The sequence below is a fragment of the Schistocerca serialis genome, chromosome 2 (genome assembly GCF_023864345.2).
Source record: "Schistocerca serialis cubense isolate TAMUIC-IGC-003099 chromosome 2, iqSchSeri2.2, whole genome shotgun sequence".
In the NCBI taxonomy this organism is placed as follows: Eukaryota; Metazoa; Arthropoda; class Insecta; order Orthoptera; family Acrididae; genus Schistocerca; species Schistocerca serialis.
In genome coordinates, this window is record NC_064639.1 from 56,752,122 (window position 1) to 56,779,527 (window position 27,406).

Consider the following 27,406-nt stretch of genomic DNA (forward strand, 5'->3'; position numbering starts at 1 on the left):
CTGATGGAGTAAGAGCTTGTCAAAAGTGCCGTACATCTACACTCTGCAAGCCCCCTTATGGTTTGGTGGAAGGTTCTCAGTGTATCACTGTCAGTTTTGCCTGTTCCCATTCGTTAGGAATTTTTTGTCGGCAGGCCTCAAAGTCAGCTGGAATCTCTGTTTTACGTTTGTGTTCGTTCTGGGGGATATATTTAGAAGCAAGCTCTATTGGAATTTTAACACCAAACCACACTGATGTAGAATGTCTCTTTTGCAGTGTCTGCCACTCAAGTTAGCTGAAAATCTCTGCGACACTTTTGTGCTTGATGGTGATATTTCCATCCAGATGAGGATGTTAAATTCTGCACAACCCTCTTTTTGGGAGGGAGGGGGAGCAGATAAATGATCTATAACAGCATAACAAATACTACAACATTTGAAAGACACAACAGTAGTCCATTTCTCCCTGTACCCTGCCCAGCATATCAACTGTGCCAGTAAGGGGAGTTGCTGTAATGCAGTGTCACAAGTGTTTGATGTTTAGTGGTAGTGGTGGAACATCAACACTATCCTCAAAGTAACCCCATAAGAGAAAGTTGCAAGGCGAGTCTGACAACTGTGGCGAACACTGGAGCAGTGCCTGGTCAGCAGCCACGTCTCAGCCTGTCCGGCATCATTGCAGAATCTCATTTTGGTAATCTCTTGCACGGGCCTGATTTGAGAAAAATCTTACACACAAACAGTGTATCGTTCGGTGACAACACCCCCCCCCCCCCACCACGTCTGACATTATTTGCCTTCCTTGGAGGAGACATTTAAAAGTAAATCTAAATGTAGTGATGGTGGAAATGCCCATTTGTACATATTGGTCCACAGCTGCAGCAAATTTATTGAGGAAGCCATTGTCTGTGTATGCTGGTTTTTTATTTATGAAATAAAAACTTTATTTAATGCTGCTACTTTTAGCTAGTTTTCCCCCATGTGCATTTTCAAGTTACCTCTGCCTCAGTGGAAAAACTGTACTCGTATATCCTATTTTCCGCCCGTAATTGTTGACGAAGCATCATCCAATAGTATTTCTAATAAAGGTTAAAATGAACTTGGCAGAAAGGGGGCACAATTTTCACACATGTGAACACTGTATGTAAAATGATAAAATCCAACCCATGTGCAGGTATAAATCGCATTAAAATCCATTGGTTCATATTTTAAGTAAAGCTACTCATGAGGTGTTCAGTGGCTACAAAGTCTAAAAATAAATTTGATTTTTAGGCGTCGGCCATATCGTGTAGCTTTATGGAAGTGTTAACTAATATATTTCAATGTGGTTTATGCAGGCACAGTGACAATAGGTGTACAATTTTATCATTTTTACATATGGAACTTGCATCCGTGGAAGTTTTGTCTGTTACCACTGTGTTTGTAAGTAACCTTTGTTGGGGATACTACTACATGGTGCTTCATCCACACTATCATGTGAAAAAGGTGTGACTTAAGATTTTTCACTGTGAAACAGGTAGCTTGAAAATGCCAAAGTGGATGAAATTAAATAAGCACAACAGCAGAAAATGAAGTGTGTATTTCAAAATGCCTACAAAGGATAACAGCTTCCCTCAATGTCGGAAAAGGCTGGCTTTTTTTCTTTTTTGGAATCCTGGGAGTTTTTTTATGGTTTCGGTTTTCATTTCAATTTCTGTAATTTTGCCTGCTTCTCTAACAAAGAATTTTGCTTTAGCTGATACTGCAGAGTAATGCGGGGTAAGAGAAAAACGCCAATATAAAATGTGAGTTGCAAAGAAAGTGCACAATTTTCAACAACAAAACACACTGTGCACACAAGCAATTTGACTGCAAAATGTGTCAAAGGTTATAGGATGAAGACTATGCAATACTTCGTTACGACAAACTGTTTTCAATGAGCGTAACGTCACAACTGTTTGAATGATGTTCATTTTAGCACTTTGAAGCTAGTCTGCATTCAGTGACACCAAAAACAGTCGTCAGACACTGTCGCAGAGGGTCCCCGATAACATCGGCCAACGGTGTAGTCATAGTGTGTTAGATTTCCTTGGCCAGTTTTTGGCCGGGTCAAGGATATTAGGTCAGGCTAGAATCTATTCTGCGTATGAAGTAGGTTATATTTTAACCTCGTAGGGTAGGGTGGATACCACAGTGCCTCTGTGCAGCACAGCGGCTTATGCTATTAGCGAGATGCCAAGTGCATGTGAATGAGCTTTCCTGTCCTGTAAAGAATGTGGCGAGCATTATACGTTCTGTCCTCAGTTATCAAAATAAGGAGACAAGTTTTAAGAATACATGAGATGACGGGAGAACTGTTGTCTCATATACGAGATAACTTGTGGTGACCTTGAAAACCAAGTTATGAATGATTTGTTTCGCTGTATTTATTTAAAGCTGTGCAGATATGTCAGTTAACTTTAAATGACTGTCATTTAGCACACGAGTGAAAGACAAGCATAAAGTGTAGCATAAGACATCCAGGAAACCTAAAGTTGCAAGCAACTTCATAGTAACAGAATCACTACCCTACTGGCATAAAAAGCCAGTAAGCAGTAATAATTTTTAGACAGTTAATGACAACCTACTACAGAAAATCCAGTACAATAGCTACAAGTATATAAGTTACACCACACTTTTCACTTGAACAAATTATTTTTGAGTTTATAATATGTGTCTATTTGAGGCTTTGAATAAACCTACAATTTTAGTCCATAGATTCCGGACCATATCCGAATTATGATATTTTCATCCTCAGGATGCCACAAATGCGTTCTTTCTTGGACTAAACTTATCAGTTTCTCACGCTCCATATTTTGTGTGTGAACACGTCAGCTGATTTGACCAATGAAAAGAAAAAAACTTGATTTGAATTTCACCTAATGTCATCAGAAGTCTGTACATTTGGGATATAAGATCAGCTACAGTGTGACCGCACACACAGTGATGTACTGATTTGAAAAGATCAGCAGTCCCCAGTTGTTGGCCAGATCCACCGATATCAGAGTCAAGGTGACTACAGCTTAGCTGTTTTAGCAGTAGCTGCAAGCAGCCAGATGCTACACAGAAAAATTTCCCAAGCTGCCAGACTTGCGCTTGAGCTGAGCAGTCAGAGTTGTAGTGGCAAGTAGTCTCCACCTGACCCCTGTTTACGTTTCATGATTTTGTTGTCCTCTGCTCGCTTACAGCCTCATGCCAAATGAAAACAAAATGGATTTCTTTGGCTAGGAGCTATCAAGTGAATTAAAATACATTCACATAATTATGGAAGACTAAAATATTTTATTAGTTTCAGTTTTCTGATTTTTGTTTTCTTGTTACTGGCAGTTGAGCATTGACTTGTGTAACACTGAAGTTATTTTTGTCAGTTTGCTAAAGAAATTTATTTTCCGCAGAGGCAGTCAATTGAGTGGAAACAAAGAGTTTCATTCTATACTTGTTTCAGCTGTTTTCATCTCCTGGCATCTTATGCTATAATGAAGAATCAAACGTGAGGTAATACAGTACTGGTACTCCAAGAAAATTGACTGCCTGAGAACCACACTGAAAAGCTGTAGCAAATTTTACATAGCTACCTTTTGTGAAACACGATATTTTTCAATCACAAGATATTATGGCGACGTATTACAGTGACAGTAGTCCAGATACAATAGTTGAGAAGTTAATCAACACTGTCTATTCTTTGCAATTTACTGGTTGTCATAGTTTAGCATTTATCAGAGTAATAATAAACATTTGGTTTTTGTGTTCGACACAAATCTAGACTGAAGCGCCAAAGGAACTTGTATAGGCATGCGTATTCAAATACAGAGATGTGTAAACAGGCAGAATACGCTGCTGCGATCGACAACACCTACATAAGACAAGTTTCTGGCACTGTCCTTAGATTGGTTACTGCTGTTACAGTGGCAGGTTGTCAAGATGTAAGTAAGTTTGAATGTGATGTTATAGTCGGTGCACGAGTGACGGGACACAGCACCTCCAAGGTAGCGATGAAACGGGAATTTTCTCGTACGACTGTTTTAGGAGTGTGCTGTGAATATCAGGAATCTCCAACATAGCTGTGGCTGGAAAAAGATCCTGCAAACCGACGACAACTGAAGAGAATCGTGCAACTCTTCTGCAAATGGCTGCGGATTTCAGTGCTGGGCCATCAGCAAGTGTCAGCATGAAAACCATTTATAATCCGTATGGGCTTTCGGAGCTAAAGGCCCACTTGTGTACCTTTGACAACTGCACAACACACAGCTTTTGCATCACCTGGGCCCATCTGCACTGACGTTGGACTGTTAATGACTGGAAACACGTTGCCTGGTTGGACGAGTCTCATTTCAGATTGTAATCAAGCGAATGTACGAGCACAGGTATTGAGACAACCTCATGAATCCAGGGACCCTGCATGTCAGCAGGAGACTGTTCCAGCTGGTGGAGGCTCTGTAATCGTGTGGGACGTTTGGAGTTGGAGTGATATGGGACTCCTTATAATCTAGATGCGACTCTGATAGATGATACTTATGTAAGCATCCTAGCTCATCACCAGCAGCACAGTGCAACACCCCACACATCCAGAATTGCTACAGAGTGGCTCCAGGAACACTCTTCTGAGTTTAAACACTTCCGCTTGCCACCTAACTCCCCAGGCATGAACATTATTGAGCGTATCTGGGATGCCTTGCAATGTACTGTTCAGAAGAGATCACCCCCTCATATTCTTATGGATTTATGAACAGCCCTGCAGGATTCACGGTGTCAGTTCCCTCCAGCACTACTTCAGACATCAGTCGAGTCAATGCCACGTCAAGCTGCGGCACTTCTGCGTGCTCGTGGGATCCTACACGATATTAGGCAGTCGTACCAGTTTCTTTAGCTCTTCAGTGTATTAATCCAGTTATTTTGGAGAATATAGCGGCTACATTGGTGACCCTGAATGAAAAAAGAATACAGAGAAAATCACAAATAAAAAGCAGTGTAGCAGTATGATGGCAGAGCAAAGGGAAGATATGAGTGTACAGTCGTCTTCGGCACACATAAGCAAGTCCACTACAGCAACGAGAAGTATGACTACAACAGTACATTTGCCGAAATTTTGGACTGCATTATCAGGAGAGTGGTTTATAAGACAAGAAAGCATTTCTCAGCAATATAATGTGAACAGTGACAGCGACAAACTAAGCTCTATTTTTGGGAGTATGGACTAAGGCAGCACAAATATCACCATGAAGCCATTTCATGAACAGTTGTATCAAGCCTGTAAAGAGACAGTCATAAAATGCTCAGTATTGTTCAAGGTACAACACATGTATGTGTTTTGTTTGAGGAAACAATCAGAGATCATACTCCATCAGAATTACTGCAACATTTATGCAACTTGGCAGGATATAGTCTATTTTTGGACAAAACATTTCATGTATTTGGCTCAACCATCTTCCAACGAATGTCGGATTAGTAATGGCAGCCTATGATAACTTGTCACTATCAGAATTGGCGGAAAAAGCTGATGCAGTCTCCCAGTTCTCACCAGTGACTACAACATCGAGGAAATCTGCTGCTGTTAAGGGGGAATCGGAGGATAGACCTCAAGAGGACAGAACAGAAAAGAGGAATGTGGAGCCTCGAGAGACCTACATTGCCACTTTGATATCGGGAGAACAACTCGTTGCTAGTCGGCATCCAAGGGAGACAATACAACCACAGGCCACGTTCAAGAAGGGAAAATTTGGTAGTGTGGTGCTTGTATCACAGCAGGTTCGGTTTATGAGCTAAGAAGTGTGAACAACCAAGCGGGTACTCAAATGGCAAGAGGGGCCGATAAGGGGTGTTAATGACTGCCACAAACCGCTTCAAAAGACGTGAGCAATACAATGTAACTGTAGTACAAAGTGATAATCAACAAATCAGCAGTACCAAAGATAGGCATATTTTTTGTCAAGAACACTATGAATGGGAAAGAATATCTCGTCAACAGCAGATCGGATATTATCATACTGCCACAACAGTGCATTGCGATGATGCATCACAAGCAAATGATAACGCTGAAAGCAGCAATTGACTCAATGATATGGATATTTGGTACAACTTGAATGTCAGTGACACTAATTTCAGAGATTCAGGGAAAATGGAATTTTGTTGTGGCTGCGGTTGTCCATCCTATCTTGGGATGGACTTTCTTGAACTTTTAACTTGATAATTGATATAAATAATCAACAACTAATTACCAACAATTTGTCACACAAGATTCCTGACATCACCTACCAATCTCTCACACACAATTCCTGACACCAAACTGGGGGAATTTGAAACATCAACAATCACAGCTAAGACTGATGACCCCTTTTGACAGATACTGCATGACTACCCGGAGTTCGTCCCTCAGACAACACAAGGGAAGCAGTCAGCTTTCTCCAGCAAGGCAATCGACCACTCCTAGGCGTACATGGAGAGGGAACAGCTCAGGTACCAGTAGTGTGATCCATGTAAATCCCTGTCTGTACCTGGTCTGTTGGTCTATGGCTAGGCCAGCTGCCTAGCACCAGTGAAGTACACAGCAGCCAAACAACACTTAGATACACAAGCTGCGACATCATTGCGAAAAAACAGTGACCCGTATTGTAATAAGTTTCCTTTAATTTATGTCTGTGGTCACAAACTTTTTGTTAACAGATTACCGGTTTTGGTCTTGAATGACCATCATCAGATTTGTTTCATAAAAACAAACCCCTCTTTCCACTTTCTCGGTGTTCTAATTTATATCGACCTGGTTGCCTGTTTTGCTTGCAATTCTTTTCCTTCTGCCTGTGCTCTTTCATCCTTTCTGGCATTTAGGTCCCTGTGTGAGGTTTGACCTCCACTTCTAAATTTTCCATTTTTAGTGTTAACCTTTTGGGCAAGAACTTTCTTCCTAGTGTCAATGGCGTGGATTCCTCCCCCCCCCCCCCCCTTTCCTTCCCCGCAGTAGCCACCCTGCAGCATGTGTAGCCAGTCCATGTGGTAGGGCTGTTATGTACGTATCTGGCTGAGCTCTCTGACAACGCAGGGATCACATTACTACTGATACCTGAGCTGTTCCCTCCCCATTTATGCCAAGGAGTGGTTGCTTGCCTTCCTGGAGCATCGGAACTCCCAGCAGTGGCCCCCAAGCCATGCGACCCTAGCTGTGGCTGGGTGGAGCCCTGTGGGGAGAGACCCTGATCGGAGTGGGTGGTATCAGGACAGATGCTTGCAAAAATCTGGTTGTTCTCAAATGGCCACCTCCCTCTGCGGGTCCGGGGGATAGAATAGGACCAAGGTATTACTGCCTGTCATACGAGGCAACTAAAAAAGAGTTTCACACATTTCCACCTTTATGTGATGGTCCCCTGTAGGGTTTGACCTCCATTCTCCAAAATTTTCCTGAAGAGCGAGCCACTTGGGGAAGGGCACCTAACAAGGTGCATCGTGTCCGTAGTGCATTGAGATCTTTAGCCCACTTTCTCATCGTCGCATTGCAATCCTGCCCATTCTCCATCTCTTGGGCGAGGACACTTTCCTGGGTGCGTTTTCCATCATGTACTATGCAGTGTCGATTTCTGCGTCGGCGATAACCGTGGACTTCTTTGCACCTTATATCCAGCACAGTAGCCAGTCCGTTGCGGCAGGGCTGCAATGTACCCTGTTGGTTGTAGCCCCCTGACCACACAGGGATCGCTCTGCTTATGCCTGCACTGTTAACTCCGCACGTATGCCAAGGGGTAGATGTCCATCCCCCCTGGGGCATCGGGACTCCCGGCAATGGCCATCCTGCCAGGCGCCCATTGCTGCAGCTAGGTGGCACCCGTGGGGAGGTGCCCTGGTCGGAGTGGGTGGCATCAGGGCGGATGAAACACGATGAAGGGTAGTCCATCATGTCTTGCTGGTGGTGAAAACGCCAGCAGTCTCTAAACGATCACAAGCTCAATTCAACGCACTGCAGTACAACCCCAAATCGTTCTCCTCCCTGGGATGAACGTCAGGCTAAGAATGGCTGCAGATATTATTTGCCCCGGTACCTTGTATGTTCGAGAGCTGATCAGGATTCTTTCGTGACAATGAAGCGTCAGTTTTTTGTTGAGCATTTAGAGGACAAGTTCGGAGAGGTGGAGGGCTTGTCCAAAATGAGATCTGGGTCAGTCTTGGCTAAACAGCATCCTCTGCCCAGTCACGGGAGTTACTCACTTGTGACAAGCTGGGAGATGTTTCTATAACCATCACGGCCCATAAGAGCTTAAATATGGTCCAGGGTATCATATTCCATAGAGACCTGCTTTTGCAGTCTGATAATGAGCTGCGCGCCAATGTAGAGGGGCGAGGTGTAAATTTCTTCCGGCGTGTCCACCAGGGTCCGAAGGATAATCAGGTTGCCACCGGTGCCTTCATCTTGGCCTTTGAGGGTGAAACGTTGCCCGAGAAGGTCAAGGTGATGGTCTGACGGTGTGATGTAAAGCTCTATATCCCTCCCCCGAAGCGGTGCTTTGAGTGCTGGAGGTTTGGCCATATGTCTTCCCGCTATACTTCCAGCATCGCGTGCTGAGATTGGGTATGCCCATCACATACCGATACTCCATGTGCCCCACCTCCCATCTATGTCAACTGCGGAGAGCACCATTCGCTTTGCTCGCCTGACAGCGGGATTCTCCAGAAAGAAAGGAAAATCATAGAGTAAAAGGCCCTGGACCGACTGACCTACACTGAGGCTAAGAGAAAATTTGAACGCCTGCATCCTGTGCATATGAAATCGCCGTACGCCGCTGCTACAACAGTTCTGGCGCCATCAGCTCCGCCAACCCAGGTCACTTCTCTGAGCTGGAAGACGACACCTGCCCCCTTGATGGTGGGGGGGCATTTCCCTCCCTGTTGCTCCTGCACCACCTACTTTAGGAACAACACCTCCACCCTCTCCCATCCATCGGAGACGTCTGTCCCCACTTCTAAGCTGGATAAGCTGCGCAGGCAATAAGTCAGTGGCAGCAGGTGACTGAGGTGTAAACTGCATCATTCAATGTTCCATGCCTTCCCACTCTCGCATGATGATATCATCCTCCCTTCCCCGGAGCACCTCATGGCCTTCAAACGGCTCCGTGCCCATGTTCACTGCCTTATCAAACAACTGAAAGAGTGTTGGGAGAGATACGTCTCCACCATTGGGTGCCACATGTCACCTCCCCAAGTCTGGGCAAAGATCAAACGTCTTTTTGGGTACCACGCTCCGACAGCTGTCCCTGGTGTTACAATAAATGGCGAGTTATATACTGACACAAACGTGATTACCGAGCACTTTGCTCGACCCTCTGCGTTGAAGAATTACCCCCCCCCCCCCCAGCCTTTAGCACACTCAAACAGCGGCTAGAAGGAAACGTCCTCTCATTCACTACACACTGCAGTGAATCCTACAATGCCCCATTTACGGAGTGGGAGCTCCTCAGTGCCCTTGCACATTGCCTCGACGCAGCTCCTGAGCCTGATTGCATCCACAGCCAGATGATTAAACATCTCTCATCTGACTACAAGCAACATTTTCTCGTCATCCTCAACCAGATCTGGTGCGATGGCGTCGTTCCATCGCAATTGCGGGAGAGCGCCATCATTCCAGTGCTAAAACCTGGTAAAAACCCACATGATGCGGATAGCTATTGGTCCATCAGCCTCACCAACATTCTTTGTAAGCTGCTGGAACATATGTTATGTCGGCGGTTGGGTTGGGTCCTGGAGTCACGCGGCTTGTTGGCTCCATGTCAGGGCGGCTTACGCCAGAGTTGCTCTGCCACTGATAATCTTGTGTCCATCGAGTCTGCCATCCCAACAGCCTTTTCCCGATGGCAACACCTGATTGCTGTCTTTTTTGACGTATGTAAAGCACACGACACGACTTGGCGACATCGATCCTTGCCACATTGTATGAGTGGCGTCTCCAGGGACCACTCCCGATTTTTATCCAAAACTTCCTGTCGCTCCATACTTTCCGTGTCCAAGTTGGTGACTCCCATAATTCCATCCATATCCAGGAGAATGGAGTCCTGCAGGGCTCTGTATTTTGTGTGTCTCTCTATTTTTAGTGGCCATTAACAGTCTAGCAGCAGCTGTCGGGCCCTCCGTCTCACCTTCTCTGCATGCAAATGACTTCTGCATTTCGTACTACTGCTCCAGTGCTGTTGTTGCTGAGCGATGCCTCCAGGGAGCCATCCACAAGGCGCAGTCATGGGCTCTAGCCCACAGCTTCCAGTTTTCAGCCACAAAGTCGTGTCTCATGCACTTCTGTCGGCGTCATACTGTTCATCCGGAACCCGCACTTTACCTTAATTACAATCCACTCACTGTAGTGGAGACATATCAATTCCTAGGACTGGTTTTCGACGCTCAATTGACTTGGCTCCCTCATCTGCGTCAGCTTAAGCAGAAGTGCTGGCAGCACCTCAATTTCCTCTGTTGCCTGAGCAACACCAATTGCAGTGCAGATCACTCTACACTGCTGCAGCTCTGCAGAGCCCTTGTACCAATCCCGAATTGACTATGGGAGTGTGGTTTATGGTTCAGCATTGCATTTATTCGATTCTGTGCACCAATATGGGGATTGATTAGCAACAGGAACTTTTAGGACGAGTCTGGTGACCAGCGTACTGGTGGAGGCTGGTGTCCCTCCATTGCAGATGAGACGTGCGCAACTGCTCGCCAGTTACGCAGCACACATTCATAATTTCCCTGAGCATCCGAATTACTGTCTCCTTTTCCCGCCCGTGGCAGTCCACCTCCCGCGTCGGCGGCCCAGATCGGGGCTAAAGATTGCGGTTTGCGTGCGGTCCCTTCTCTCCGAACTGGAGTCCTTCCCTTTACCATCTCTACTTGCTGGTCCTTTCACATATGCCTCCATGGTGTATGCCTCGGCCACAGCTTCGTCTGGACCTTTTGCATGGCCCTAAGGACACCGTTAACCCCACCGCTCTCCGCTGTCACTTCCTTTCAATTCCTGATGTGTTCCAGGGCTCTAGAGTGGTTTACATCAATGGCTGAATGGCTGATGGTCGTGTAGGCTTTGCATATGTTCATGGAGGACATATTGAGCAGCACTCTTTGCCAGTTGGCTGCAGTGTTTTCACTGCAGAGCTGGCGGCCATATCTCACACTCTCGAGTACATCTGCTCATGCCCTGGTGAGTCATTTCTCCTGTGTACTGACTCATTGAGCAGCCTACAAGCTATCAACCTGTGGTAGCATAAATTCCAGAGTCCATATATGCCCTGGAACAGTCCCGCCATTCCGTGGTGTTTGTGTGAACCCCAGGACACGTTGGAATCCCCGGCAACCAGCTTGCTGACAGGCTGGCCGAACAGGCAACACGGAAGCAGCTTCTGGAGATAGGCATCTCCGAAGCTGACCGGCGTTCTGTCTTACACTGCAGGGTTTTCTGGCTTTGGGAGACGTAATGCCGTAACAGCACGCCGAACAAACTGTGTGTCGTCAAGGAGACTATGAATGTGTGGAAGTCTTCCATGCAGGCCTCTCGCAGGGAATCAGTTTTCCTCTGCCATCCCGGCATTGACCATACATGGCTAACGCATGGTTACCTACTACGGCGCGAGGAGCCACCTCAGTGTTGCTGCGGCTCCCACTTTTAGCCACTCTGCGGCAGACTTTTGACTTTCCCAGCACCCTGCCCTCGGTGTTGGCCGACAATGCCTCCACAGCAGCTTTAGTTTTATGTTTTATTCGTGAGAGTGGGTTTTATACTTTTATCTAGGTTTTAGCATGTGTCCTTTGTCCTTCTGTGTGCTCCACCCTAGTGCTTTTAGGGTGGTGGCTTTGATGTATTGCCAAGTGGCTGACTTTCCCTTTTTATTCACGTGGTTGGCCAGCCACTGTATTCTGCTTTCATGTTTTACTCTCTTCTGTTTGTAGCATCTCTCTGTTGTTTTCTTGTCCTCTTTCGTTCCTTTCAGTGTTCGCTGCCTTCCCTTCGTTCTTGTGGCTTTTCCTTTTTTCTGTTTTGTGTTATATGTTTTGTCTGTTTTATTCTCACACTTGTGGCATTGTTTTATTAGGAACAAGGGACCGATGACCTCATAGTTTGGTCCCTTCTCCCACCTCTAAACCAACCTACCAATCAACCAATCAACAATCAAACAGCCGTATCTTTGAATGGTGAAAAATCATTGAATGCTGCTGCGTATGACCCGGGCAGCCTTCTCTTCTCTGGCTACGCCACGGGAGTAAGGCCAGGCTCTTCATCTCGAGATGAAACTTTCCCCGCTACCTGATCTGTGCTAGGACAGATGAGGACATTCACTGCCACAAAGCCATTGTTTTTTGTGAAGAATATAGAGGATAAGTTTGGTGAAGTGGAGTCTCTCGCTAAGATGTGGTAAGGCTCCCTGTTGATCAAAGCTGCTTCTGCCACCCAACCTGCATCTCTTCGTGCTTGTAATCGTCTCGGCAATGTCCCTGCGGCTATTACCCCTCACCAATCTGTGAATACGGTCCAGGTGTGATTTTTTTTTTTTTTTTCCCATAAGGAATTCATCCTGCAATCTGATGAAGAACTCCAGGTTAATCTGGAGCACTGCAGTATTAATTTTGTTCGACATATACAGAAGGGTCACAAAGACAGCTACACTGATCCCAGCACCTTCATTCCGACTTTTGAGGGGGATACCCTCCCAGAGAAGGTCAAGGTTATGTACTACAGATGTGACGTAAAGCCGTACGTACTACCACCCACGAGGTGGTCTCTGTGCTTACATTTTGGACATACGTCTTCCAGCTGTACGGCGGACCTTCGGTATGGTGACTGGACAACCAGTCCGTGAGGGAAGCCCCTGTGTTCTGCCACACGTGTGTCAATTGTCACGACCGCTACTCCCCTCGCTCACTGGATTGCCCAGCTTACAAGAGAGAAATTAACTGCAAGAGTACAAGTCACTGTATCACCTGTCTTATACTGAGGCTCACCAAAAATATGAGATTCCACCCAGTGTCACATTCCTCAACTATTACTCCATTACATCCTTTCCCCTCCTACCTCTTCCTTATCCCAATTCTGCCCCCCCCCCCTCTCCACTCCCGCTCCCCTGCAGTTCCAAAGACCTCCAGTCCAGGAGCCACTCCCCCTCCCCATCCGGAGAAGTGCCCCCCCCCCCCCCCCCTCCTTCGTTCTTCGGCACGTGCCGATGATGGGGGTCCCCAACAGGATCCCTCTCTCCAGTATCTCTGACCAGAAGCCTCCTACCACAACTCAGCCACGAAACGCACAATCTGTGCGCCCCGAGGTAGCCTGGTCTCTTTCGGTTCTAGATCTTACAGACGCCTGCAATCCTGTGTGCTGCCCTCCTCCACCTCCGAAAGAGAAGAAGGAGAAACTTAAGTCTGAAGGCCGAGTGACACAACCTCCTCGTGGTGTCTTTATGTCTAACTTGGCCTCTTGCCACACGATCGTCCAGTGGAATTGCAGTGGATGCTATGGTCACCTGTGGGAAATACAACCTTTTCCGATGTCATTAGTGGCTAGATCCCCCTTCTGTCTCCTCCTTGGGCACTTAAATGCCCACTACCCTCTGTGAGGGAGAGCCACTTCAACAGGTAGGGCCTCCTAATCGACCGACTTATTAAAGGCTTTGATTCGTGTCTCCTCAATGATGGTTCCCCTACCCACGTTAGTGCAGCTCAATGCACCTTTACTGCTGTTGATCCACACTCACCTCACCTGCTCTCGTGGCTTCCCCATATTGGTAATACCACGATGATCTTTGTGACGGTGCCCACTTTACAGTGATTCTATCATTTTCCTGCTGCTGCCAGGCAGACAGGCCCCCATGTTGGGCATTCCGCAGAGCTAATTGGCTTTTATATATGTCTGCTGTGCACTTCGACACATCCCTCTCGAATTGCATTGACGTGGTTGTGCGAGACGTCTGTGCTGCTGTTCTTCGTGCTACTGGCACTGCTGTCCCCCTATCCACAGGTCCTCGTCGTCGTCAACCGGTACCGTGGTGGACCGGGGATGTAGCAGTCACTGCCCAGGACCGCTGACGGTCACTGCAGTGATTTAAATGACATCCTTCATAGACCAGCCTCCTCACTTTCAAGTGTCTCAGTGCTAAGCCTTGTTACCTTATTAAGTGGAATAAAATGAATGCTGGGAGCACTATGTTTCCTCCCTGGGGCCATAGCATCAGTTAGCTGTCCAGGGTCTTAACCTCCAAGATGGTCTGTGCACTGATCCATTGGTCCTGGCAGAACACCTCGCAACACTCTTCGTGACAGCCTTGGAGTCCCCTTCCTAACCTCCTGCCTTTCTCTGGCAGAAACACAGAGTTGAACAGACCCCTCTCTGTTTCATGCCGCACCGTGCTGAACCAGTCACAAAATGGGAATTCTTGCAGGCTCTTACCCCTTCGTGTGATACGGCCACAGGACCGCATAACATCCACAACCAGAAGCTCCGACACTTGGATGTTCTCCGCATTTGGTTCGTGGATGCATTCCCATCAGAATGACAACAGTATTGTTATCTCCATCCTTAAGCCCGGGAAGAACCCAACTTCTCTCTACAGCTACTGCCTGATTAGCCTGACAAATGTACTTTGTAAATTGCTCAAGAGGATGGTTTAGCTTCAGCTTATGTGGGTACTCAAATCTTGGGGCCTTTTGTCCCCGTATCAGAGTGGTTTCTGGGAAGGACCAGTACATTTTAGTTACCTTCCATGACTGGGCCTTCTGTAGCTCCCTTCAGACTTATCCCCGAGTTTTTATCTCAATGGCTCGTCTGGGTTTTTGTTGGCACTGCACCCAGTGCCCATCGGATTCAGGAGAACGGTATCCCCCTCGTCAAACTCTTCCTCATAGCCATCAATGGGCTTTTAACTGTGTTGGGCCTGTCGTTAGCCCAGTGTTGTACCTCGACAATTTTTGCATCTGGTGCAGCTCCCTCTCGTTTACATATGCTGAGTACCGGCTCCAAGGCGCCACCCGACAGGCCTCTGCATTGGCCGTCTCCCACGACTTCGTTTTCTCTCTCCAAAATGCAGGTTATGCAATTTTGTTCTTGACCTGCAGTACACCCCGATTCAGAACTTAATTTAGGCGACTAGCTCCTTGATGTTGTAGCACTGCCCTGTTTCTTGTGCCTTATTTCTGATAAAAAGTTGATGTGGCTGCCCAATATTCACCACCTAAAGACTACATGCTTACAGAAGCATAATGCTCTCTGCCTCCTGGCCAACACATTTTTGGGTGCAGACCATACCACTGTTCTCCATCTTTACCGTGTTCTGGTCTTGTCCAGACTAGATTATGGTAGTCAAGTTTATGACTCAGCGGCTCCTTCCACTCTGCAAATACTTGCCCCTGTTCATCACAGTGGGGTGCGTCTGGCTGTTGGTACCTTTTTCACTAGTCCCATTGACAGTCTTCCTGCAGAAGCGTGGCTTCTCCCTCTGCAAATACGACATAGCCAACTCCTGGTTTCTTATGCAGTCATTTGCCAGTTTCCCTATTCAACCATCCCATGTACTCTGTCCTCCTTGCAAATGAGGGATGTCTCTCTCCTGACAACTGCCCTCAGGTTGGAATGCATCTCACTTCCCACTGTCGGGATCTCCATCTCCATTTGCCGGAATGCGGCCCGTGTATTTCCTCCCATATCCCCGTTTGTATGGTGCTTAGACCACAGTTTAGGGCTAACCTATTTCAGGGTCCTAAGATCTCTGTTGTCCCTGTGGTATTCCAGTGGTCTTGTACGTGTCATCCTTAGAGTTCCAGGGTGCCATCGTCTTCTGCACAAATGGTTCTAAGATAATAACTAAAGTGGAATATGCTTTCACATCTCCTACTGGCTGAGAACACCATTTATTTCTGGGATTATGTAGTGTGTACACCGCAGAACTTCTAGCCATTCACAGAGCCCTCCATTTTGTTTCTCAGGCCTCCCTTCACAGTGTTTTAATTTGTACCGACTTAATGAGCAGCCTGCAGGCTATCAACCGATGCTACTCTTGTCATTCTTTGGTCTCTGATGTCCATGGCAATCTCTCTGCCCTTGTCTTCCTCTGGGTCCCAAGTCGTGGGCATCCCAAGGAATGAACTGGCTGACTGTTTGGCTAGAGAAGCAGATCTTACCCCCCATTCCCTTTCATGATTCCAGCTGCGGATATGCTGATCTCTGTCAAATCTCTCTTTGCCCAAAAGTGGAACGACAACTTGTGCGCTACTGCTCACAGTAATAAACTCGGCACAATCAAGGAGTCTACTGCGGTTTGGCGGTCTTCCTTCCGCTCATCTCAGAAGGAGTCGACTGTTTTATGCCGTCTACAGATTGGTCATACAAGGCTCACCCATTGTTTCCTCCTGTGTAATGAACCTCCTCCATGATTTGATTTTGGAGCCAGACTGACAGTATCCTACATTGTTGGAATGTCCCCTTCTTTTGGCCCTTCATGCTAAGTATAGTATTCCAGATTACTTAATTTTAATATCAGCAGACGATTCAGAGATGGTTGAACTGGTCCTCAGTTTCCTCTGTGGAGGTGGTTTTTATTTCCAGGTATAAGGTTTCGCTTTCCTCCTGGAACAAGGGAAGGGTGATAGTGGTTGGGACCTATCTTCATGTCTTCTCAGCCTGGGACCCCACGGCCACTCTCCCATGGAAAGGCTGCTCCTTTTCCTTCCGGTTTTTAGATTTGGTCTCACCTTTTATGCCTTTTACTGTGTGTGTTTTACTTCATTATTTTATAATATGACTCCCCTGACTGGATCCATCCATTTTTAGCAGACCCCCTGTTTCTTCTGTGAGTAACTTCAGAACCGCGGGACTGATGTCCTCGCCATATGGTCACGTAAACCCTCTCCATTAATTAATCAACAATCAGTCAAAGATGGTACCCATGACCTTGTGGTGATTTCAGGGCATTAAATGCCACGACAGTGCCAGACCGTTTCTCAGTCCCAAACATTCGAGACTTTTCGGGTATGCTACAGGGCAGTGCCATAGGTTGTGATAAGGCGTACTCCCAGATCCTGATGGCTCCCTGTTATATTCCAAAAACAATTATTATAACATCTGGGCTATTTGAATTTCAATTTAAGCCATTTGGGTTATGGAATGCTGCGCAAACATGGCTGCAATTCATGGATGAGGTCTTACGTGGATTAAACTTTTTCGCCTATATCGATGATATTTTCATGTTCTCATGAGACGAGGAAGAACACAAGAGATGTTTACAACAATTGTTCTGTCGTTTACAGAAATTTGATGTCCTTTTAAACTCTGACAAATGTACATTAGGATAAAGCAAGATCAAATTCCTGGGTACGAGGTAACAGCAGAAGGTATAAGAATCCTTCCAGCACGTATACAAGCAACAGTAAATATGCCTCAACCAGAAACATACGAAGAGCTGCATCATTTCTTGGGATTGATAAATTTTTACAGATGTCACTTACCAAATGTTGCTGAGATTGAAGAGCCCGTTAATGCAGTGTTAGCAGGGAAATGTACAAAATGGTAAACATCAGGTGCTGTGGCCACAGCAGATGACAGGAGCTTTCTCTAAACTCGAGGGCTTAATTGGTGTTGGCTACTCTGTTGTCATCAAAGTCATAGTGCAAGGCTGACTCTAATGGTTGATGCAAGCCAGAGCTCCATAGGTGAACAATACAGCAGTAGTTAGCAGGGATATATCAGCCATTGGCATTCCTTTCAGGAAAGCTCAAGCCAGCTCAGACTTTGTGGCCAGCTATTGATATTGCGTTATTGGCAATGTAAAAGTGATAAAATTTCCGCACAGATTTAGAGAAAAGACCTTCTCTATTTGTACAGACCACCGCCCAGTAGTCAACGCCTTTGAGAAGATCCATCAAGAGTGTTCCCCATGTTGCTTCAGACATTTGTAATTCATAGGACAACTTAACCAATGGACTGAAGTCACATCAATGGTTATGGCAACATTGTGGTGGACTCTCTGTCAAGAACATGTACAGTAATTCAAGTAATTTCATGGCTAGCTATTGCGTTGCCACACTGCGTTGAAGAACTGCAGAGATTAAAGGAAAACAAAAATTCGTTATGAATTAAAAGAAATTTACATACCTGCCATGCAGGCAACATTGTAAAGTGACACAGCATGCAGTCAGATTAGCCCCTACATTCCTGAACAATACCTTAAGATCATATTTCACACAGTTCACGGCCTTTCACATCGAGGAATCCACCCATTGGCACGTGCAGTTACTCAGCGTTTTACTTTACCGAACGCCGACAGTGATTGTTGACAACTGGCAAGAGAATGTTTGCGGTGTCAACAATGTAAGGTTGGACAGTATGCATTTGCACCCATTGGTAGCATCAGTACTTCAGCAAAAAGATTTATCCATATACATGTAGACATCGCAGAATCATTAACCTTGTCTAAATGATATAGGTACCTACTTACAATTAACCACTCTACATGTGGACTAGAAATGAACATCTCAGCAGGGACAGTGGCTAGGAACTTTCCAGTGTGTGGATCACCAGATTTGATGTCCCAACCACAGTGGCAACCAGCCAGGGATGTCAGTTAAGTATGAACTTTTTTCAGAGCTTAAGAGACTATGTGGAAAATCCCATTTGCAGAACTACAAGCTGTCATCCTGCCAGCAGTGACATGGTAGTAAGTCTCCATAGAACTCTTAAAGCTGCACTCATGTGTCACTATGAGACATGGACCGAAGGTTTGGGGATAGTGCTGCTTGGGTTGCGAACAGCTGTTAAAACGGATATCAACCTAGCACCAAGTTAATCGGTTGTTGGTCAGCAGATTCGTATTCCTGCCAATTTAATTGAGAAACAAAATACAATGATACCCTCAGCTAGCGTGCTGCAAGGGCTTTACAAAAATTGTGGTGTTCAGTGCAAAAACTTTATCCGCAGGCTCCTCTGCATCACGCTACAATACCTGTACTTAGTCGTAAAAATATTCATCAGTGTTCACATGTGTCGTTATGAGTAGATGCAATCAAACCACCGTTGACAGACATGTGTGGGAACATACCAAGTTGTGAAGTGTAAGACACATACTTTTGTTATAGAGCAAGAAGGCAGGGCCACAACAATCTCTATAGTGGGATGAAAACTAGCGTATATGGCAGAGGAGGAGGAGGAAGAGGAGGAGGACACAGTGCAGCCTAAAACACCTGACTATGCAGCGGGCTTTACAAATGAGAGGAAAAGTAGTTCACAGGCATGTGAGAAGAAAGAGGACAAGCAGCCAGTTGAGTACGCAGTCCAGGCGGAATATAGAATGTGGACAGGAAGAACAGTCATACCTCGGTGTCCCTACACTCCAGACTCCTCTGCAGCCAATCCCTCGCAGCCACAGGAACAGCAAAAAAAAAAAAAAAAAAAAAAACGTGGGCACCTGCTGTGGTACCTTGTGAGACACCTCGATAAACAACAGGACAGTGCAGAGAAGTGTTCTCCCAAGCTGGACACCGCCTTTATCATACATGACCAGAGGTTCCAGGTGCACCAGGGTTTCAGAAGATTTTTATGATCAGAAGAGAAGAAACAGCAGCCACAGTCTCCAGACAATCATCACAAAATGGTATCTGCATGCCCCACATTGGAAAAGGGGGCCTACTATGGTGACTTTATTCTTTGTGGTTAACTGGTTATCATAGCTTAGTGTTTATCAGAGTAGTAATAAAGATTTGGTTTTTTGGGTTAGACATGAACCTATTAATCCAGGTATTTCGGAGAGTAGTGAGCAGCTACTATACGTTTAAACACTTGTCTGGTATCTCCTCTAGGCTTGCAGTTATTTCTTAATTAGTGTTGTTTGCATCTTAAATTTGCAGAACACCATTCTTCAGTAAATTATATACTTGCAACACTCCATGTTTTATCATAGTAACTCACCACAGGACTTCGTATTCTATTCGGGAGTAAATATAAACTGCCAGTTATAAAACAGTTCTTTTTTTTCCCCGCTAGCTTTTTGCAGTGCTGTATGGATATAAACTTCATTGTAAATTGTATTACAGAACGCAAACGAAAAACAAATCATTTTAAAGTCACCACATAACAAAGTATTAGGGTGCTTTGAGTTGTAAAGTCTAGTTTCAAAATAAATATTGTGCGAAGGACTGCTTTCTAATTTTGCATTCCTTATCTGGGAAGGATATTGTAAGACAATTGCCCTAAGTACAATAACCCTATATGTGCACTCCGAACATGACGCAGTGCTGTACATGGTCACGTGATGCCCCACTACAGATGGAATTTCAAACAGAAATGCGATGTAAGATGTATGAACAGAGCAAACACAAAGCACGGGCATCCTTCGTCATTGTATCAGCACATGTGCAGTAATGCTTCATTTTTAGTGCTCTCTTGCAACTGCTCAGACGAACCCACTTCATCGGAAATTATTGCAAACTGCATTTTCCTTTTATGGAAGGTGAATTATGTTACATGTGAGAATGTGTGATGAATTTCTTCCTTTGACTCTTAACAATTTCAGGACTTAACCACTTAGAAAAATTTCAAGCCCATAAGACCAGACATGTATGTCATTATTTAAAATTTTACTGGGACACTTATGTTTTATATGTCTTAAAGGGTAACACATGCAAAGAAGACATAAGTGTAGCTTTCCTTGTAGCTGTGCTGTTGTTGTTGTGGTCTTCAGTCCTGAGACTGGTTTGATGCAGCTCTCCATGCTACTCTATCCTGTGCAAGCTTCTTCATCTCCCAGTACCTACTGCAACCTACATCCTTCTGAATCTGCTTAGTGTATTCATCTCTTGATCTCCCTCTACGATTTTTACCCTCCACGCTGCCCTCCAGTGCTAAATTTGTGATCCCTTGATGCCTCAAAACATGTCCTACCAACCGATCCCTTCTTCTAGTCAAGTTGTGCCACAAACTTCTCGTCTCCACAATCCTATTCAATACCTCCTCATTAGTTACTTGATCTATCCACCTTATCTTCAGCATTCTTCTGTGGCACCACATTTCGAAAGCTTCTATCCTCTTCCTGTCCAAACTAGTTATCGTCCATGTTTCACTTACATACATGGCTACATTGCATACAAATACTTTCAGAAATGACTTCCTGACACTTAAATCTAGACTCGATGTTAACAAATTTCTCTTCTTCAGAAACGATTTCCTTGCCATTGCCAGTCTACATTTTATATCCTCTCTACTTCGACCATCATCAGTTATTTTACTCCTCATTTCCTAATCTAATTCCCTCAGCATCACCCGATTTAATTTGACTACATTCCATTATCCTCGTTTTGCTTTTGTTGATGTTCATCTTATATCCTCCTTTCAGGACATTGTCCATTCCGTTCAACTGCTCGTCCAAGTCCTTTGCTGTCTCTGACAGAATTACAATGTCATCGGCGAACCTCAACGTTTTTTACTTCTTCTCCATGAATTTTAATACCTACTCCGAATTTTTCTTTTGTTCCCTTTACTGCTTGCTCAATATACAGATTGAATAACATCGAGGAGAGGCTACAACCCTGTCTCACTCCCTTCCCAGCCACTGCTTCCCTTTCATGCCCCCCCCCCCGACTCTTATAACTGCCATCTGGTTTCTGTACAAATTGTAAATAGCCTTTCGCTCCCGATATTTTACCCCTGCCACCTTTAGAATTTGAAAGAGAGTATTCCAGTCAACATTGACGAAAGCTTTCTCTAAGTCTACAAATGCTAGAAACGTAAGTTTGCCTTTTCTTAATCTTTCTTCTAAGATAAGTCGAATGTTAGTATTGCCTCACGTGTTCCAACATTTCTACGGAATCCAAACTGATCTTCCCCGAGGTCCGCTTCTACCAGTTTTTCCATTCGTCTGTAAAGAATTTGCGTTAGTATTTTGCAGCTGTGACTTATTAAACTGATAGTTCGGTCAGACTCTTCACACAGTATCTTATCTCCCATTTCGTCTTCATCTACATCCTCTTCCATTTCCATAATATTGTCCTCAAGTACATCGCCCTTGTATAAACCCTCTATATACTCCTTCCACCTTTCTGCCTTTCCTTCTTTGCTTAGAACTGGGTTGCCATCTGAGTTCTTGATATTCATACAAGTGGTTCTCTTTTCTCCAAAGGTCTCTTTAATTTTCCTGTAGGCAGTATCTATCTTACCCCTAGTGAGACAAGCCTCTACATCCTTACATTTGTCCTCTAGCCATCCCTGCATAGCCATTTTGCACATCCTGTCGATCTCATTTTTGAGACATTTGTATTCCTTTTTGCCTGCTTCATTTACTGCATTTTTATATTTTCTCCTTCCAGCAATTAAATTCAATATTTCTTCTGTTACCCAAAGATTTCTATTAGCCCTAGTCTTTTTACCTACTTGATCGTCTGCTGCCTTCACTACTTTATCCCTCAGAGCTACCCATTCTTCTTCTACTGTATTTCTTTCCCCCATTCCTGTCAATTGTTCCCTTATGCTCTCCCTGAAACTCTGTACAACCTCTGGTTCTGTCAGTTAATCCAGGTCCCATCTCCTTAAATTAGCACCTTTTTGTAGTTTCTTCAGTTTTAATCTACAGTTCATAACCAATAGATTGTGGTCAGTCCACATCTGCCTCTGGAAATGTCTTAAAATTTAAAACCTGGTTCCTAAATCTCTGTCTTACCATTATATAATCTATCTGATACCTTTTAGTATCTCCAGGATTCTTCCAGGTATACAACCTTCTTTTATGATTCTTAAACCAAGTGTTAGCTGTGATTAAGTTATGCTCTGTGCAAAATTCCAAAAGGCAGCTTCCTCTTTCATTTCTTCCCCCCAATCCATATTCACCTACTATGTTTCCTTCTCTCCCTTTTCCTACTGACGAATTCCAGTCACCCATGACTATTAAATTTTAGTCTCCCTTCACTACCTGAATAATTTCTTTTGTCTCGTCATACATTGCATCAATTTCTTCATCATGTGCAGAGCTAGTTGGCATATAAACTTGTACTACTGTAGTAGGCATGGGCTTTGTGTCTATCTTGGCCACAATAATGTGTTCACTCTGCTGTTTGTAGAAGCTAACCCGCACCCCTATTTTTTTATTCATTATTGAACCTACTCCTGCATTACCCCTATTTGATTTTGTATTTATAACCCTGTAATCACCTGACCAAAAGTCTTGTTCCTCCTGCCACCGAACTTCACTAATTCCAACTATATCTAACTTCAACATATCCATTTCCCTTTTTAAATTTTCTAACCTACCTGCCCGATTAAGGGATCTGACATTCCGCGCTCCGATCTGTAGAATGCCAGTTTTCTTTCTCCTGATAACGACGTCCTCTTGAGTAGTCCCCGCCCGGAGATCCGAATGGGGAACTATTTTACCTCCGGAATATTTTACCCAAGAGGACGCCATCATCATTTAATCATACAGTAAAGCTGCATGTCCTCGGGAAAAATTACGGCTGTAGTTTCCCCTTGCTTTCAGCCGTTCGCAGTACCAGCATGGCAAGGCCGTTTTGGTTAGTGTTACAAGGCCAGATCAGTCAATCATCCAGACTGTTGCCCCTGCAACTACTGAAAAGGCTGCTGCCCCTCTTCAGGAACCACATGTTTGTCTGGCCTCTCAACAGATACCCCTCCGTTGTGGTTGCACCTACGGTACGGCCATCTGTATCGCTGAGGCATGCAAGCCTCCCCACCAACGTCAAGGTCCATGGTTCATGGGGGGGGGGGGGGGGGGGGGGGCTGTGCTATATTTATAATAATTTAAACCACGAACTTTTCGTATTTGTGTGTTCACACTGTTAAACAGTGATGTTGCTCTTGGCTGACATCGTGTGTCCTATATTCTGAATTTGGCTGGTGAGATCACATGATGGGAGTGACAATTGGCTAATAAAAGTGCATCTCAATCTCAATTTCAGTGCTTCTGAAACTAACATGCTGTGTTTGGTGGAATTAGTATTTATGTTTTTGTAATAGCAAAGTGCGCAGCTTATATGTTGCTGTGCATCGAAAGATCTTTCCAAAACATTCCTCTTGGCCCCCCCCCCCCCCCCCCCAAGGTGCCACTATACAAAACCTTTACCATTTGGAGGATTGATAAGTTTTACAGTTCCGAGGAAAAGCATACTGTTATTTAACACAGAAAATGTGTATTTTCACCCAGGAAAATGTGTATTTTATCAGGTTTTTTTTTACCTGCATAAACACTCAGCTAGATGAAATCCTTGCTATTTGCTTAAAGTTGTTGTACGAATGGGCGTATCGCCTATCTTGGCGGTTCTCTGAGTGAAAAGGTAGGGTCTGTATACAGTCTTGTTTGACATGGCTCAGAATACTTTAACCTCCTCAGAATCCCAAACATGTTAGACTGTTGTGTGTGGATTCCCTGTCTCTCATATGCACTTCGTGAGTTCACCCTTCACCCCAAAAAAAAGTGAGTGCATCACTGAAGATTAATTATTCTTCAAGGTCATTTTTGAGCTGGTTCTACATGTCGGAGCAAAACTACTGATGGCATTATTGGGTGCCATGGCGTATAACTTGGATGAGATGCAATCTGTACAGGTTCACTGTTAATCACTTACGAAGGATTTTGCATGTATTTGGCTATGGAATGTTCAGTATTGCAGTACCTTGACAGGTAGACCTTGTGGGGCTTTGCAGCAGACTCCTCCTACCTTCTGTACCATGTCGCTGTGCTGGTGTTAGCCATTGGTGTCTTTTGAAACTTGCCATGGGAAGCTGTTTGTACACTGATTGACAATGGGCAAATTCTAGCATACAAAATGCTTTTTGTGTCTGATCCACCACCAACTGCCAATGGTGCTGTGCTTTTCAGTGTTTTCCAAATTAACTTGCGAACACCAGACTAAAAAAACTTTGGTTTTTCTTTCACATACTATACTATTTGTTACCTTATATTTAGTGATCTACTGATTTTGATTTTTAAAAACGAATTATTCGTGGGCTTCATAATTACCCTATGCAATTTTTAAACCGAAACACTGTGTCTACACTCCCATTCTCATACAAATGGCACCTTGTTCTAGTTAAGACCTCAGTACCATCTTTTGAAGCAAAAAACAGTTGTGGAACGAAAACGAGATCTTCATATGTACAGGTTGCTTAGTAAAATTTCGCCCTCATTTGATAACCTTTATATTTAGCTGTACAAAACCTAGCTCCAGATTTCACTTCACTCCCTTATTAGCTTAAAAACTGTTGCAAATTTATAATAATACTTCTACAGTATGGCATGTATTTATTTATTTCCTTGTTTTTTCACAGGAAGGAAAAGTGGCAGTGACACAGGTTGCTAATCTGCTCCTCTGTCTGTATGCAAAAGAAGGTGTTGGATTTGGGCTTCTAAAAGAAAAAGCACAGGCACTTGCAAAGTACTTGGATGGACCACTGAAACAAGTTGCAACATCATAAATAAAATGGATTTCAACTTTGTTACAGCCAATTAATGCTTATTTATTTACACTGTAATTTTATATAATTAAAATACAAAGTGATCTCATAATGTTACAGTTCACACTTAAGTCATCAGTTATTAAGGCAAATTAGTTTTAATACTTGTATGGTTTTTATAATTGATAGTGCTACACAAATTTATTGTTGCTTCTGACATTGCTGATCGATATTCTTGTTTCGCGCCTTTGAGCAAATACATTTGAAGTATAATTGTACCACAAATACTTAATTAATAATTTACAATTGGACATCCCTTTTGTAAATATTTTTATCCTTCCCATGAACCTACAAGTGTGAATGCAGATGTAGTCCTTTAAGAACAAATAAATATGACAGGTAGTCCAGTTGGCAGGTACACTGTGGTGGTTCTGCCTGCTTTTATTTCTTTGTCGATTGACGAATGTCCTCGGTGTCGACGTACTGTGTTGCTCCAGTGACTGAAAAATGAGTTTGGATTCAGACAGTGACTACTGTAAATAATGTAGCCTACAGGTGTGTATTTCACCATACTTCAATTTCACTTTGCATGCCCCCCCCCCCCCCCTAATCCGCCCCCCATCCCCCCAATTATACACAGTTATATGGCCAGTGCACCTTCGGTAAGCCTCATTAATAGTTAGCAGGCGAAACTCCACACACTGCTACAATAGTTTCTTGTTGGACACTTACGCTTAAAGAATAATCAGGTACATATGGAGCAGACATTGTCATTGTTTTTACACACGGCCTAATTGTTTATCACTTGTTCCAGTGTTAATTTGAAGCATTGTTGTTGTCCTTACCAGCACAGGTTACTCGTCTGAAACTCGGCCATGGACTGACTGTCTCGTGACCAAAATTTGGGCCCTTACATATCATGACAATAATAGGTACTGAAACTGCACATTGTTCAAAGTTAAGTTTTAATTGTAATTTCTTGAAATTTAACTCATTATATTAACTGAATACATTGAAAAATTACATCCTTTCGACAGTTTCTTGTACTACAAGAGTTAGGCCAGATTATTTGTTTAAATCTTGAAATCAACACATATATATATAAAAACAAAGATGAGGTGACCTACCGAACAAAAGCGCTGGCAGGTCGATAGACACACAAACATACACACAAAATTCAAGCTTTCGCAACAAACTGTTGCCTCATCAGGAAAGAGGGAAGGAGAGGGGAAGACGAAAGGAAGTGGGTTTTAAGGGAGAGGGTAAGGAGTCATTCCAATCCCGGGAGCGGAAAGACTTGCCTTAGGGGGAAAAAAGGACAGGTATACACTCGCACACACGCACATATCCATCCACACATACAGACACAAGCAGACATTGAAATCAACATATAGTTACACAAACAATACTTTTGGCAAAACCGTTTAATTACTTTGGTATTAATGAAGGGCTGGACTTGCTAACATGTTTTTTAATAGAGCTAAATAGATCTTCCGAATGTTTACAATTAGTACAGAATTTATATTTGTTTGTATTTCGACAATAGAATTTAAGTTACGAAAAAATCACTGATTTCTCCCTATAACAAACAATACTAAGTAGGAATAGTAAAAATAAATTGGAAAAGTCAATTACATACATAAAAGTACACACACAATTAGATCTGGTGTTATATTCTGTAAAACTAAGGCCAATCTTTCTCTTTTGTAAAAATACAGCTTATACTCACACATGTTAATGTTAATAAAGTCAAATTAAAAAAAAAAAATGAATTTTAAGGAGGCAGATGACAAAAGAGGGGAATTAAAATTATCCCAGCTTTCTTACCAAATATCCAAATATCGTGAACTTTCAGTACTTGTATGTAGGTGGAGCATTGTGTAGAGTGAAAGATTCCCCCACCTCCCCTTAAGTACTCTGTACTAACCTTGAGGCAACTGAACCACAGTGAGATGTTGGCATCCACCCCCCCCCCCCCCCCCCCCCCCCGGCGATGCCATTGGTTAAGGTTTTCCCTTCATC

At 44.1% G+C, this 27,406-nt stretch overlaps 1 protein-coding gene across 1 annotated transcript in view; it reads left to right on the forward strand.

Moving 5' to 3' along the window:
• The window catches only part of LOC126456760 (ragulator complex protein LAMTOR2), a 46,718-nt gene extending 21,023 nt beyond the window's left edge, over nucleotides 1-25,695 (forward strand). The window contains exon 3 of the mRNA XM_050092511.1: nucleotides 25,259-25,695. Coding sequence (XP_049948468.1) covers nucleotides 25,259-25,405 — 147 coding nt within the window. The 3' untranslated portion in view covers nucleotides 25,406-25,695. The remainder of the gene's footprint in view (nucleotides 1-25,258) is intronic.
• Nucleotides 25,696-27,406: the final 1,711 nt, after the last annotated feature.